Below are 15114 nucleotides of genomic sequence, written 5' to 3' on the forward strand. Positions count from 1 at the left end.
TCCAAGAACTTCTAAGAATTTTCAAGGAACTCAATAATAGTAAAAAGTAATATTTGGTAATAAGTGATTCTATAGTATTTGGAAAAGAAAGCTATTAAAAATAAAACTCTAGCTTTCTTTCAGTTAAGTGATACATCAGGAAAAAGACAAATATATTTAAGTTTTAACATACAATGAAATAATATATTTATAGTATTATTTTCAACATATCGTTGTCTAATAAAATAATTGCATAAGAGATTTTAGCTATCCTTGCACATAGCCTCAGATTTTTAAAACAAACACTTTTTAGATTTAAGAAATAACATTGAAGGGATGTCTCTAAGAACTTTTTAGAGGAATAATTCACATCAGTTCCATGCTCATAAAATTAAGAAACTCTCATCTATCAATTCTGACTAAATATCATAAATGAATCATAAAAATGCTGTAGCTTAAAAATTAAGAAGTCATTGGATTTTATAGCAAAATAATTTATAAGCTGCTCTATAAAAATCAGTGTCATATGATACACTTATTCCAGGGTATATTTAAAGAGCAATACAATGAAGTAACATTAAAGCAAATAAAGAAATTAGGAAGCCAACATAAGACCATTTGGACATTATGTAGAATTATGTGTGTATTCATTTATTTTCAGGTAATTGAGAATATAGTGCCATAGACATTTTCTAGAAGATATATAGTCCAACAATAGATTGGTGTTATTTTCTTCGACTAAATGAGATTTGTTGCTAGAGTAACAATAATGATTTCATTTATATGATAGTAAAAGCAAACTTAATTTTATATGATATATTTGAGCACAAGTCTGCAAGTCTGCATAGGTATACATGATGCAATTAATTTTAAGTGAGGAAGCAAAGCTAAGAGTATTCCACTCAGAAGAGTTTCTTTTCTTTAAATGAGTTGAGCATAACAGAAATATTAGTTGGACTTAATACCTGAAAAAAATAGCACATTTGGGAGCTTGACATATTTTAAAATTTTAATTATAGCATTTATTATTTGGGAATAATATAACAATGACTTCAGGCAATGAGAGTTGAGCATAGGCATTCTGCCTTTTGTAGGCAACCCTGTATTAATGAAAAGATTCAGTTATGACTCTGCAATTCTGAGAACAGAAAATGTGAAGAGTAATAGCAGTCTCCCTCAGGGAAAAATCTATTAGGAATGTGATCTAACTATTGTTGATAAGCCTAGGGACTTGCTCAAGGACAGAAACGAACTAAAACTCGTTTTCTGACTCCCAGTTCATTTCTGTCTGTAACAAATGGAGGAGTCACTTAAAATAATGTGTGCATTGCAATCTGTCTAGCTCTAAATTCAAGTGATTTCAATTGACATGCTCCTCATCTGTCTTTCTTTCACTGTGTCTCGATATTTGTAAGTGTCCTTCTTGTCCACTGTTTCTCTCATGGAATGGTTGTTGATATTTGCAAATGAAATTCGACATGGTATTACTCTAACAAAACTTTAAAGTGCTTAATTACACACAGTAAGACAACTACAACTTTCTTGTATGATTTTGAATCCTGCTTCCAAGTTTTCATCATTATTGAAATTTAAATATTTGCATGTTTATAGAAAGAGAAAATTGTCTCTGTTGTAGCTCTCATAGGGTTTATTGGTGCTTTTTGTAGGCGATTATTTACTGGATAGTTTTATGTTGGGCCTGTGTGTGCTGTGCATGTGTCCATTTATTTCAGATCCTGAACATTTAATTTGAGAATACCTGCTCTTGTTTGTTTCTGTTCTGTTGCATGGACCATTGACTTCTTTTTCCTACAGATAAGGAAGCTTTCTGCAAAGAGAAAATTTTTATTTTTGAATCTTGCAAGAACTTGATACAGGTTGCAACTTCCGTGCCATCCAGTATGTATCATTCATAGACTGATGACCTCTGATAGTCTCAGAGGTTCGCTGCAGGCCTCTGATGGAAGAATACCCTCTTCCTTTTTCCTAATGGAAGAATACCCTCTTCCTTTTTCCTAATGATGGGCCTTTTCTTTATCTTACATGAAGGAATGGAAAGCAGACATGTCCATTCCAAAGAAGGGGACTAATCTCCTTCTGCAGAAAATAAATGCTTTTATTTCTCCTCAATAAAACATTTATTTCTAGCACTAAGTAAAACACTTTTTCTTCATTTTGTGTCTAGTGTATGAAAATGCCAGAAAATTTCAAATAATTGATAGAAATTTCAATTATTAAATGTGTTATGCAGACATTATGACAAATGTTTAAATGTCTCTCCTTCTCCCCTTTCTCTTTCCTTGGATTTGTATTCTTCAAAACAGAGTTTTTGTCCTAAGAGCAGAAATAGAAAGTGAAAACAGAAGTTAATTATGTTTGCTAATAGCTTTTTCCCAAGTTTGATGACCTTTCGTAAATAGGAAATCTATAATATATTTGCAGAATTTATCTTTTATGAAGTTGCCGTTTCTCATCAACATAAGAAATCCGAAATTGTATTCTCTTTAATTAGAATAGTCTATTAACTCCCGTTCAAACAAGTGGTTTTAAAACAACCACACCATATTTACTACTCCGCAGACAAATTAAAATATTTTTCAAAATATAGTGCAAAATACCAAAATATTTTTAGCCTGCGTGATGTAAAACATCTGGATTATTTTAAGTATTCCAATGATTTCCTGAAATTTTCTCTTTTCATATGACTATTTGACACAGTTTTACATGCTACATTTCAGGATATAATAACTTTCCTCTGCTGCCTTTAGATGCTATTTTGATTAGTTCAGTTTTGAATCTTAGCTTAAATTTAGACTAACTCATAAGTATATTCCAGCCGCCTAACAGATAACTTGTCATTTTCATGCACCCTTGATTAAATTATGCTATATCAGATGTGCGAATGAAGGCAGGAAACTCTGATAAGTTGGGAAAGTAAAAAATGACAGATACTTAGAGAATAATGACTATATAAATAATAATAATAACTCTTCTTCTTCCCTTTCTTATACTTGTTCTCTTTCTTTTCCTTCCTCTTCTTTCTTTTCTTTTTCCTTTTGCTCCTCCTCTTCCTCTGCTTTCTCTTCTTCCAAAAATTATTCTGAAATCATTATTATTATTATTTTTAGCACAACACGAGTATTAATGGTTGGCTACAAAATCATTGAAATACAATTGGTTTCATTTTTAATTTTATCTCTCTTTAGTTACTATTACTATAGGTCAGTTTATTTTTTAACAAATCTTGAAATTAATTATACTCAGAAATATGAGCAAAGGACTTAACCTTTCCACTAGAATGAAGTTTGGATATTAGGGATGTTTTATGTTTTGGAATTATTTTTATTATAAAATGACTGGATTTAAACACAGCAATAATGCATGTGTTATTGAATAACACTTGTGTTCACATTTGTATTTTAACATTTTTGTATGTTTCATGCATGGCAATCCAAATAGGTACCAATAAAAGGGTGATTCAGGCCATCTCTGCCTCCACACTGTTCGTCTCTGAGCAGTTCATCTGTTTGTTAGTCAATTGCAAATGTGAACTAATTTTCTCTAAGCTGCTTTGCATACAGTTGTTAGGTTTCCAAGCTACTCTCAAAAGCCTGGTTGACCCAGGGTACAACTAAAGTTCACTCTATCAGGTCCTATATTAAGTATACCAAACCATCATTTTATAAACATTTTCAAAGGAAATATGTGTCTATTTCAGAATAATTCTGCCACCAGCATTTTCTTAATTGGTTCTTCCATTTAGCAGAGATAAATTCTACATTCACTCATAAGGAAGCATCTTTCTGAAGCTTCGTAAGGTAAAGAGCCTCTAGAAAGTCAGAGTGAAAAACAAATTCACGCAATTTACTGCTTAACTGTCTGCATTAGAAAATGCAGGCAGCTGATACCATGGTGGTAGGAAGTATCGTTTACTGTCCACCCATTCTGTATAAGTCATTTATAATTCATAAACTATAATTCTCACTGTCGATACAGCTAATGGAATAAGAGTTCAAAATTATGGTAAATTTCTCTAAAATTAATTTTACAAATCTAATTTTCTGTTAACTCCTGATTTTTTCTACATTTCGGTGTTTGATGCTCTTTCACAGAATAATTTTCTTTATTCTGCTTTCATTTTGTTTTGCTTTTTGCTTATTCTCGATAGTAAGTGTTGAAAGAATAATGGAAGTGTCAAGGATAGGTGGAGAACACATAAATCACAAATACACTAATTATGATATATTCTTTAAAAACTGAGATTACCTGTATGTATTTAAAATATTCAGATATTGCCAATGCATTCATATCACCTGCAAGCACATGTGTCATGTAATCTATCTTCAAATGTAACAAAATAGATGTACCTTTAAAAAGTACTATCAGATTCTTTGATGAAAATATCTTCCCTAACCTTTTTCCATGGAATGAATATTGAATTGATAAAAAAGCAAAAATAGAATAATTTCTAGGCCACCAAGAGCTTGCTAGTGCTCACTAGCAAAATCAGCTGAGAGTAACAATTTGAATTCAGCCTAACTCCTCATATGACTGTAGCACGTCCTTTTCATTCTCCATGTGTGGGAGTGATGAAAGTCTGAGTGACGTGCCATCATGAATGTGTGTCAGGAGCAATCTGCCAGTTTTGACGTTAATGGACAGGCCAGCTATGGAACGACAGCTGAGTGACATAGAGTGATGGTTGATGCCTCACCGAATTGACTGCCTGTTAATCTAGTTTGGCTTTTTTCCCTGTAGTGAATTTGTTGGCTATTTCTTGGGGCTCGTATTTCCTAGTCTAATCTTTACCTTACTTCTAGCACACTAAAAGCCCTTTTAGGGGATGACTTATTAATAAACTTGTCTACCAGAGTAGATTTGTTTAAAATATATAAATTTCATTTCTTCTTTAGAGTAGTTTAATTATGCCTTTTTTCTGCTTGGAATGCTATGAAATGTCCAAATTCATTAATGCTAAGCATAACTGCAGAGTTAATGGGGAAAAAAATCAACTACAGTAATTATACTGAGTGATTTTTTTAAGTGATTACATACAAATCTTGGAACCTTGTTTAGCCTCTGTCTGTATACCATGGTTAATATATTGAAGGATATCCCTCTACTTAAATGCCATTTCTTGCCGCTATTCAAACTATGCACAATTTTAAATTTATTTTTTTAAATTGGCAATAAATGTTTAGGGTTAATTTGAAAAAAGATCTATTGATTCCCCCTTTCTCCTACCTAAAACTTCTACTCCAGCATAGGAATACAAGAGGATTACAAGTTATTATCGTAGCACTAATAGTCTTGGAAACTTGATTCATGGTACAACGCTTCAAGCTAAACAAGGAAAGGGTAAAACTAAGAGATCATACATTTTTGTTTGTTTTATGTTGGGAACAGGAGAAACCATGACTTAGTTTACCCTTTGGCAGTGTTAACCACAACTAAATGACTCCCTTTGATATCCTTTGTTTTTAAAGTTACTTACTAGACTATGGGATTGATCTCTTTGCTAGACAAAGATGAATGCTCTAAGGATAATGGTGGATGTCAGCACGAATGTGTCAACACGATGGGGAGCTACGTGTGTCAATGCCGTAATGGATTTGTGCTGCATGAAAATAAACATGATTGCAAGGAAGGTATGGAACGGAATACACTTTTTTTGACAACATGTAGAATTTCATGTGGTTTGGGTAAAGCACTGCTTCCAAGTAGAGTTAATCATTTCAATGAGTGATATCATGGTGGGCTATCCAAATGTCAAAAAACAAAATTCTGTGTAACGTTCAAAGATCCAAGGCAAATGACTGGATCTGTACTTCACACATAGGTGGCATTAGAGTAGCTTTGTATAGCAGACATAGTAGCTGCTAGGATACCATCTGGTAGCCAGAAAAGCACCAAGTTCTCCCCAGGTCTTTGTGGAACAGACCTTATAACACTATGCATATTTAAACTTAACTTCTGCTAAATGTTTTGCATTTGATGTAATATTCCTCCCAAAAATATCTTGTATATCTTGTGCATGTGCTACATAAGTGATGTCCCTTTAAATACCAGGAGCATCAAACTCAAATGCCTACCAAAGGGAAGACATTTGAAAATGGTAGACACTGTGTCATTTAAAGTTTTAAGTCATGGTTTTGGTCCAGAAAAGCTTAATAGTAGCACAATCATACCCTACCAGATTTTGTCCCCAAGGCCTTACAAAATTCCAAAACTTTTTTAAAGCAGTAATCCTAATCCCCTTAGCCACTATGAACTGGATGAGAACAATAAATAGTTATTCAGCTCTTATTTCTTCCTTTGACAGTCTGTTCCCGAATTTTCTACTTAAATTGGATTTATGCATGTTTTGAGAGGAGAACTACTAAGGCAAATTTTATAACTTTAGTCACCATATGTACATTGGAAGGTACCTGACTCTAACCACAGTTAGACAAGAATGTTTTGTGTAAACATTGGAATAATAGAGAATATCCTGAGTTGACCCTTGTTCCATTTAGCTCCTTTGAAATATGGTTACATGTCAGGGATTTTCTTTTTTTCATTGAGCTAATTACATTGTGCAGAATCATATACAAACAGGAATTTTTCTTTCTCTGCTTTCATGGATAAGCATAGTATCTGTAACTTGGTAAGATATGATATACTATTAAATCAATAGATTAGGAAATAGGCCCAGGTTTTTGTGGGTTTTGGGGTTTTCATTTTTGTTCTTGTTTTGAAACAGGGTCTGCCTCTGTCACTGAGGCTGGAATGCAGTGAGGTGATCTCAGCTGATTGCAGCCTTGACCTCCCAGGCTTAAGCAATTCCCCCACCTCAGCCTCCAAAGTAGCTGGGACTACAGGTGCACACCACCATGCCTGGCTAATTTTTTGTATTTTTTGTAGAGACGGGTTTTTGCCATGTTGCCCAGGCTGCTCTTGAACTCCTGAGCTCAAGCAATCCGCCTGCCACAGCCTCCCAAAGTGCTGGGATTGCAGGCATGAGCCACTGCACTTGGCCCAGGTTTTTATTTTTTGTTTTGCAGACATTGAAGGTCATTCAGAGAAAAAAACAAGACAGCTTTTATAGATTATACATGTAGCCTGTAGATCACAGGTAGCAAATTTGTCTGTTCATTACATAAATGATATAGGAAACTTCATAATAGATAAAACAACATCCAGACGCACCTTCATAAACTTGTCCTATTGCCAGGAAAGGGGTTGGATCATCTTTTACCTTCACTATGGTACATGCTCCTTGTGCAGTTTAGCAATGAGCCTCTCAACCTAGTCTCAGTGTCATCGCCACATCCTGCAGAGTTCACATTTCACATTGTGAGGCAGAGACAGGGACAATGGAATTTAGAAAACCCTTGTCATGACTGGATCCAAACTTTTAAGGCTATGTCTTGCTACCATAATCATAGATTATTAGACAGGAACTGAATTTTACCTTCCACTTTACTGTAATCTTCTGTTGCAAATACAAATCTCCCTGTGGAAACCTAGCACAATTAAGGTGAAGGTCTAGTATTAATGATTGCAGCAGTGGGGGGCAGCAGCAACTACAGCAGGTGCACTAACTAATGTTGGGCATGTTACCCTTGCTGTGTGGCCCCGAAGGGTATAACAAGTGTGTTGTCCATTGAATAAAGTATTTTGCCAAATATATTGCTCTGGAAATTTTAGAAAGTTATTTGTATTTTACAATGGGATACACAGTACCTAACAAATAATCCCAGTCTAAACAAGGATGTATGTTATAGAGCTTCCTAAATTATATAGAAACAGCTCAGCTTGAGGATATTAAATGTTTCTGAAATTTAACATTAACCATGTGGAATGATCTTGTCTAAAATGAGGTCATTTTAATTGTAAAAAAAAGAAACCCTTAAATAATTATTCTGATTGAATGAGGTATCCTTTGAAGTTGGTTCAGAAGCATCTCCAGGGCTAGTAGCTGTTCATTTATCATTCCCCTTACTGCTTCCATTGGCTTTGATAAAATTAGGGCTAATTTATTTTAGAAGGTAAAATTATGATGTAGGTATTCAAGTGTATATTTAACTAAGAGAGAGAGAAAATGTAAATACATGATTCATAAGGTGCCTTAATGATATTAATTAGCTGTAAATGATGTTTCCTTTATAGGAAAAAAATTGAAAATGGCATAGTCCAATGATGTTTGTTTGTCACATTGGATTAAATACACCCAGTGTTGATATTCTCGACTGTCAATATATGTTGCACTGTTAAAGTCTGAGCTACAGGCCCATCAGTTTAAAATAAAAGTTCATTTTCTTTTAGGCATTTATCTGATTTATGGTAACTACTTAATTTCATGTGAGGCAGACAGCAAACATTGCCTGATTATACTCAGCAACGTATTTTCCAGAGCAGATGAATATAATAACCGACACGGGAGTGAAAATTAGCTGGTATTCAGGAAAATCTTTCAACAGGGCAGTGGGTAAATAGGCTGCTTGCTTTCTGCCTCAAACCTGGGCTGGATTGCCACACTGTCTGATATTATGGTTATTGGTGCAGCTGAGTGTGAACAGAAGATCCACAGTCCAAGTGGCCTCATCACCAGTCCCAACTGGCCAGACAAGTACCCAAGCAGGAAAGAATGCACTTGGGAAATCAGCGCCACTCCCGGCCACCGAATCAAATTAGTAAGTGAGCACATCCTTTTTCTTTCCATTAAGCTGACTGCCCTTGTCTTTCACTACAAGCACTTGGAAATAAAATGGAGGTTTATCTAATTGAATTGAATCGTAGGCAGCTGGAAAAGATATTTTGTCTCATGCTTTCCTACTTGCACTAAAATCCTTGACTTCCTAGATCAAGGTGACTGTCACGTTGTCCTCCTGTAGGGTTTCTTATTCTGGATGTTTTAAAAGGCATTACCAAAGTTGCTGCAAAACAGTAGTCTTTACTTCCTAATGTATTACTGGTAATTATATTTCCAAATTTGGAAAATAAATGAAGGAACAAAAAAATCGGAATTTGCCAGAAAGCGATAGAATAATAATTCACTTAAACCCGGTATAACATATTCTACTGGTTACACCAATTCTGTATACATACGTATCTTTCATAATAGAATCAATTTTGTCTTGTGGTTTACAGAATATTATTTTTGCATGATGTACTGCCCTCTATACAAAGATCCTGATTTCCTTAGATTTTGCCCACATTTTATTCGGCATGAGTAATTCAAATATGAGTATAATGTCTCATCTCTCCTGCATTCTTTGCATTCTGCATTCTGGCCTGGTCATAAATAATAACCTGATAATAAATGTTAAATTTCATTATAGGCCACAAAGTGTTTAAACAGTATAATCTAAAGAAATAAAATTATAGAAATGCAGAAATGTTAACAATTTCCTGCAATATGTTGTTTTTAGAAGCAGAAGGCAGTGCCAACTAACAAGGCTCAGGAAAGAGCCTAGCAGGCACTATAATATCAAAAATTGTCTGAGGAGTGAGGCTACCAGTCCAAGGTAGCTCACTAGATCAGTCCAGTCATAAGCTTAATTTTTAAATTTCTTGTTTTGACTCTTCCCTTCAGTGAATATTATTGGCCAATAAAAAGGCCTTATTTATATACAACATTATAATAAAATCAGAGACAATCACCAAGAAATTCATATTCTTAGTATGGAGGTCCTTCCAATCTCCATACTTGTAAGTGACTTCCCAGACAGAGATATCAATTCATTTCAGCCACACTGTTGAAGGATACTAAATACTGAAATGACAGCACTAGAGGAACTCAACTGCTCTCCAGTCCTGTCCAAGGTCCTGATTGAGAGGATGATTCCCTGAACCTTATGGTAACTTCCTGAGCCTTATGGGCTGAAATAGAGAGGCTGCATTCTTTTAAGGCGTTCATTTTCTTAAGAGAGTTGGAAAAATTGATTTTCGTGGAGACATTTCTTTGTCTCAATCCAAATTTTTTTTGGGTATCATATTCTTTCTGAAGAACTTATTTTTATATTTTGTATAAAGTATGTGCATTAGCACTTTTGAAAGCTGTTTTCATTGCATATAGAATTCTAGGATGACAGTTTTCTTTCTCCATCTTGAATGATTCCATTTTTTTTCTGGTTTACATAGTTTTCCATACTTCTTTTGTAAATCTTATCTTTATTTCTGTGTAAGTCGTAATTCTTTTTTCTATGGCTGCCTTCAAAATTTTCTTTTTATCAGCAATTTGAATATAATGTATGCAGGTGTATGTGTTTGTGTGTGTGTATATTTCTGTTTAGTAATTTTTTGGTATTTTTCCTTCTCAGAATTCTCTGAATTTCTTACATCTGTATTGTGGTGTCTGTCATTAATTTTTGAAAATTCTCAATTGTTATTTCTTCATATAATTCATCTGTGCCATTGTCTGTCTTCTGGGATTCAAATTATTTATGGGCTAGATTGTTTGCTGTTATTCCTCAACTCTTGGATATTCAGTTCATTTTTTGCCCTTCTTTCTGAGTTTAAGTTTCAGTAATTTCTATTGACCTGTCTTCAAATTCAGTAATTATTTCTTCAGCTGTCTCGAATCTACTGATGAATTTGTCAAAAGCATTCTTTATCTCTATTACCATGTTCCTTATTTCTAGCACTTACATTTCAGTTATTATAGTTTCCATTTGTGTTAGTCTGTTTGGGCTGCCATAACAGATTATCACAGACTTATGGCTTAAACGACAGAAATTTATTTTCTCATAGTTCTGGAGGCTAGAAGTCCAAGATTAAGTTGGACTTAACAAGGATTAGTGTCTGGTGAGGCCTCTCTTTCTGGCTTGTATGTGGCCTCCACCTCACTGTATCCTCACATGGCATTTTCTCTGTGTATTCATAGAGAGAGACAGAGCTCCAGTGTCTCTTACTCTTCTTATAAGAATACCAGCCCTATAGGATTAGGGCTGCATCCTATGGTTTATTTAACCTTAATTACCTCCCTAAACATATCACATTGGGGGTTCAGACTTCAACGTTAATTTTAGAAAAACAAAATTCAATCCATAACACCATTTATCTGCTGAAATCTCCCATCTGTTCTTGCATATTCTCTACATCTTCACTAGAACCTTTAACTTATCAATGTTAAATTCGTAGTTCCTTTAAATTCCATTTGATATAAACATAGGGGCCATGTGCTTGAGTCTGTTCTGTTGATTGTTTTGTCTCTTAGCAGTGTTGTTTTTATTTTTCTTGCCTTTTTGTGTCTCTTTTTTTATTAAAATAAAACATTATGTATGCAATAATAGAGACTTTATGTCTGGAAACGGATGCATCTCTTGTGTTAGGTTATTAGTGTATTTATGTGTATGAAGGAGGGTGTTAGGTGGATCTAATCAGGAATTAAGCCAAGATTGGGTTTTCTTGCTCTATTATTATCTTCATTGCACCACTGGCTTCAAATTCCTTTTTCTTAGGGTGGAGGCTGGGATTTAAGAGGTGTTTTCTCAATGCTTCTGTTTTACCCTTACCTTCTCTGTTCATCCCCAGTGCAAATATTGTTCCTCTCCACCCTGTTTTGTCTTTATCAGTGGTAGGTGGCAGTTGCTTGTTACTTGGTGCTTGCTAGTCTGGTGGTGAAGGCAAGGGGTTCTTTATTATTTCAGTACAGACTCCACGTTAGGCAGGCCCTGCATGTTCAGGTCTTGGTGTTGAGCTTTCTCAGTGATCCTATTTCTTCTCTTCATGGCAGTGAAACTCTGTCTATATATCTTATGAGTCTTCCATGGGAGAGAGTTTCTTTTCAGTCTCCTAGTGGTAGAAGATCTCTAATATTACTGGCATTTGATCCTGAATCCAGGACTTCCCCTAGGGGTAGTAGGTTTTGTTTTTGGTTTTATTTTGTTTTGTCTGTTTTGTTTTAACATTTCCTCTGCCTCCAGTGGGTCTGTACCTTTGTCGTAAGGGTGGCAGGGTTTTCTGCTTCTCCTTCAGAGGCTTACAGCTGTGTTTTCTGAAGAAGGATTACAATGAGGCTTCAGACTTTTCTCATGGCAGTGACCACTTCCCTTTCTCAAGCCTGAAACACCAAGGAAGGCACTCATGCACCTCCTGCTTTTTCCACAAATGTTCTTGTGAGCAGGAGGTGGAGGTCCCTGGAAAAGGATCTGTAAGTGTGTGCAAGCTCCCCTTGTATCTGCAGTTTCCGTTAGTTCTATCCTCTTCCCCTCATCCACACATGACCTTCACCAACCCATCACCAATTTTATCAGAATGCTTTTCACCCGGCTGTATGATACCAACATCTCTTCCTCTTGTCGTCTGCCACTATCACATCTTTCCTTGGAAGGACCTGACATTCAGTAGACTTCAGACTACTGTGATTTCCATACATTGATGTGTTCAATCAAAGTTGTTTTTTTTTTTTTTTTTACACTCTACATCATGGCTTTTTCTTGTTGTCAGGGTAGAAGCAAAACTAGTTCCAGCTTTCTATATCCAACGGGAAGTAGAACTCCTGATATACCCCGGTTTTAAAAATAGCAATACTCAATCCATTCTCAATTATATATCTTTCAGCTTGAAACATCCCATCTAACTCTAGGGCAATCTGTTCCTTCACACATTGCAGGATTTATTTTTCTTGCCAATATTCGACTTGAGAATTAGGACATAAAGCATGTCTGTTCAACAATGGTCATACCTGCTGGTATCCTAAGAAGGTAATATTCAGAAGCAAAATGAGAGCTTTCACACAGTATTAAACTTTATTTTAGGAATTGGAATTTGTGTTTTTTGTGGAAGTAATTACAGTGTAAGCCAGGTTTTTTCAAATGCTAGCATGTGTCAGAATTACCTGGAAGGCTTGTGAAAACACGCATTGCTGCCACACCAGAACTTCTGATTCAGAGCATAATATTGACTCCTACCATCCTATCCCATGGATCATATTCATATAAAACCTGACTCTCAATATCATCCTAAGAGCCAGGGTTAGTAGAATGTGTGTCACAAAGGATTAGCCACCAACTCCAAGTAACATTTTTGTTCTATATTTTTTAACTCTTGCCATTTTGACATTATAATTGCTTGTGTTTCCCCGATTGACTTTCTGCATGTAATGTAACTGTTATCTAGCATTATCTACTTTAAAACTGAAATCACTATTATCGCGGATATCAGCCAATAGTCATTTAGTGAACAATACTTTATAATAACAGTTCAAACCATTCAATCATCTACTCGTGTACTTTGACATTTATAATACAGGAAATTTCATCAAGATGTTACAATGTGCAAAATAAAAGCATTTTGCCTGATTTCTTTAGAATCTTTAACTTTTTTTGTTTTTGTTTTGTTTTGTTTGTTTTTTGGAGGTGGAGTCTCGCTCTGTCACCCAGGCTGGAGAGCAATGGCGCAATCTCAGCTCACTGCAACCTCTAACTCCCAGGTTCAAGCAATTCTCCTGCCTCAGTCTCCCGAGTAGCTGGAATTACAGGCGCCTGCCACCACCCCTGGCTAATTTTTGTATTTTTGTAGAGTCAGGGTTTTGCTATGTTGGCCAGGCTGGTCTCGAACTCCTGACCTCAGGTGATCTGCCTGCCTCAACCTCCCAAAGTGCTGGGATTACAGGAGTGAGCCACCGTGCCCTGCTAGGTGGAAGAATTTCAACCAAAACTGTAATTTAGAAAACGGGTTCAATGAAACTTGAGAAATTATGAAATATTTTAATCTTCTTAGGTCAAGAACTCCTGATAGATACTTGGTTACCAACTGGCTTCATTATGGGCAAGGGCAGCGATGAAAGGCAAATAAAACACTTGGGTCCCTATGTATACAGTGGAACTTTCTTCACAGTTCATGGATTGATACCCCTTTTTCTTTAGGCAGGGTGGGAAAATAAGAAAGAAAGAATTTTTTTTCTTTTTTAAATTCATGTTCTCATTGACAGATAAAATTGCATGTATTTACCATGTACAATGTGATATATTGAAGTATACGTACGTTGTTTAATGACTAAATTTAGCTAATTAATATATGTATTATTCATGTTTTGATCGTATTTGTGGGGAAAAACACTTAACATCTACTATCTTAGCATTTTTAAGAGTATAATATATTATTAACTATAAGTCACCAAGTTGTATGATAGTTCTATTGAATTTATTCCTTCCGTCTAACTGAAATTTTGTATTTTTTGACTAACATCTACTCAACCCTTTCCCATCTCAACCACCCTAGCCTTTGGTCAACAGCATTCAACTCTCTGCTTCTTTAAGTTTGATCATTTTAGATTCCACATGTAAGTGTGACCATGTTATATTTATCTTTCTGTGCCTGGCTTGCTTTATTTAACATAATGTCCTGTGGTTTCACCCATGTTATTACAAATGACAAGATTTCCTTCATTTTGTGGCTGAATATTACTCCACTGTGTATATATACCACATTTTGTAATCTGTTCATCCACTGATGGACACTTAGGTTCATTCCATATCTTGGCTATTGTGAATAGTGCTGCAGTGAACATGGGAGCAACAGACATTCCTTCAACATCCTGATTTCATTTCTTTTTGATATATACCCAGTAGTGAAATTGCTGGACCATAGAGTAATTCTATTTTTAACTTTTCGAGGAGCCTCCATACTTTTTTCTGATGGCTGTACTAATTTACATTCCCAACAACAGTATGCAAGGATTCCCTTTTCTCCACATCCTCACCAACACTCGTTATATTTTGTGTTTATGATAATAGTCATTCTAGCAGGTGTGGGGTGATATCTCATTTTGGTTTTGATTTGCATTTTCTGGATGGTTAGTGATGTTGAGCATTTTTTCAAATACCTGTTGGTTATTTCTGTCTTTTCTTTTGAGAAATGTCTATTCAAGTCCTTTGCCCATAAATAAGTTTATTCGTTTCCTTGTTATTGAGTTGTTTGAGTTCCTTTTACATTTTGGATATTAGCCTGGTATCAGATGTATGGTTCATAAATATTTTCTCCCATTCTGTAGGTTGTCTTTCCACTCTGTTGATTGCTCCCTTTCCTGTACAGAAGCTTTTTAGTTTGATGTAATCTCATTTGTCTATTTTTGCTTTCATCGTCTGTGTTTTTGGAGTGAAATCCAAAAAGTCATTGCCCAGACCAATGTCATGGAACTTTTCCCTA

At 35.3% G+C, this 15114-nt stretch overlaps 1 protein-coding gene across 1 annotated transcript in view; it reads left to right on the forward strand.

Annotated features, from left to right (window-relative positions):
- The window catches only part of TLL1 (tolloid like 1), a 233239-nt gene that overhangs the window by 199827 nt on the left and 18298 nt on the right, over positions 1 to 15114 (forward strand). The window contains exons 17-18 of the mRNA XM_019025068.4: positions 5502 to 5627; positions 8527 to 8654. Coding sequence (XP_018880613.2) covers positions 5502 to 5627; positions 8527 to 8654 — 254 coding nt within the window. The remainder of the gene's footprint in view (positions 1 to 5501; positions 5628 to 8526; positions 8655 to 15114) is intronic.

The sequence above is a fragment of the Gorilla gorilla genome, chromosome 3 (assembly GCF_029281585.2).
Source record: "Gorilla gorilla gorilla isolate KB3781 chromosome 3, NHGRI_mGorGor1-v2.1_pri, whole genome shotgun sequence".
NCBI classification, from domain to species: domain Eukaryota; kingdom Metazoa; phylum Chordata; class Mammalia; order Primates; family Hominidae; genus Gorilla; species Gorilla gorilla.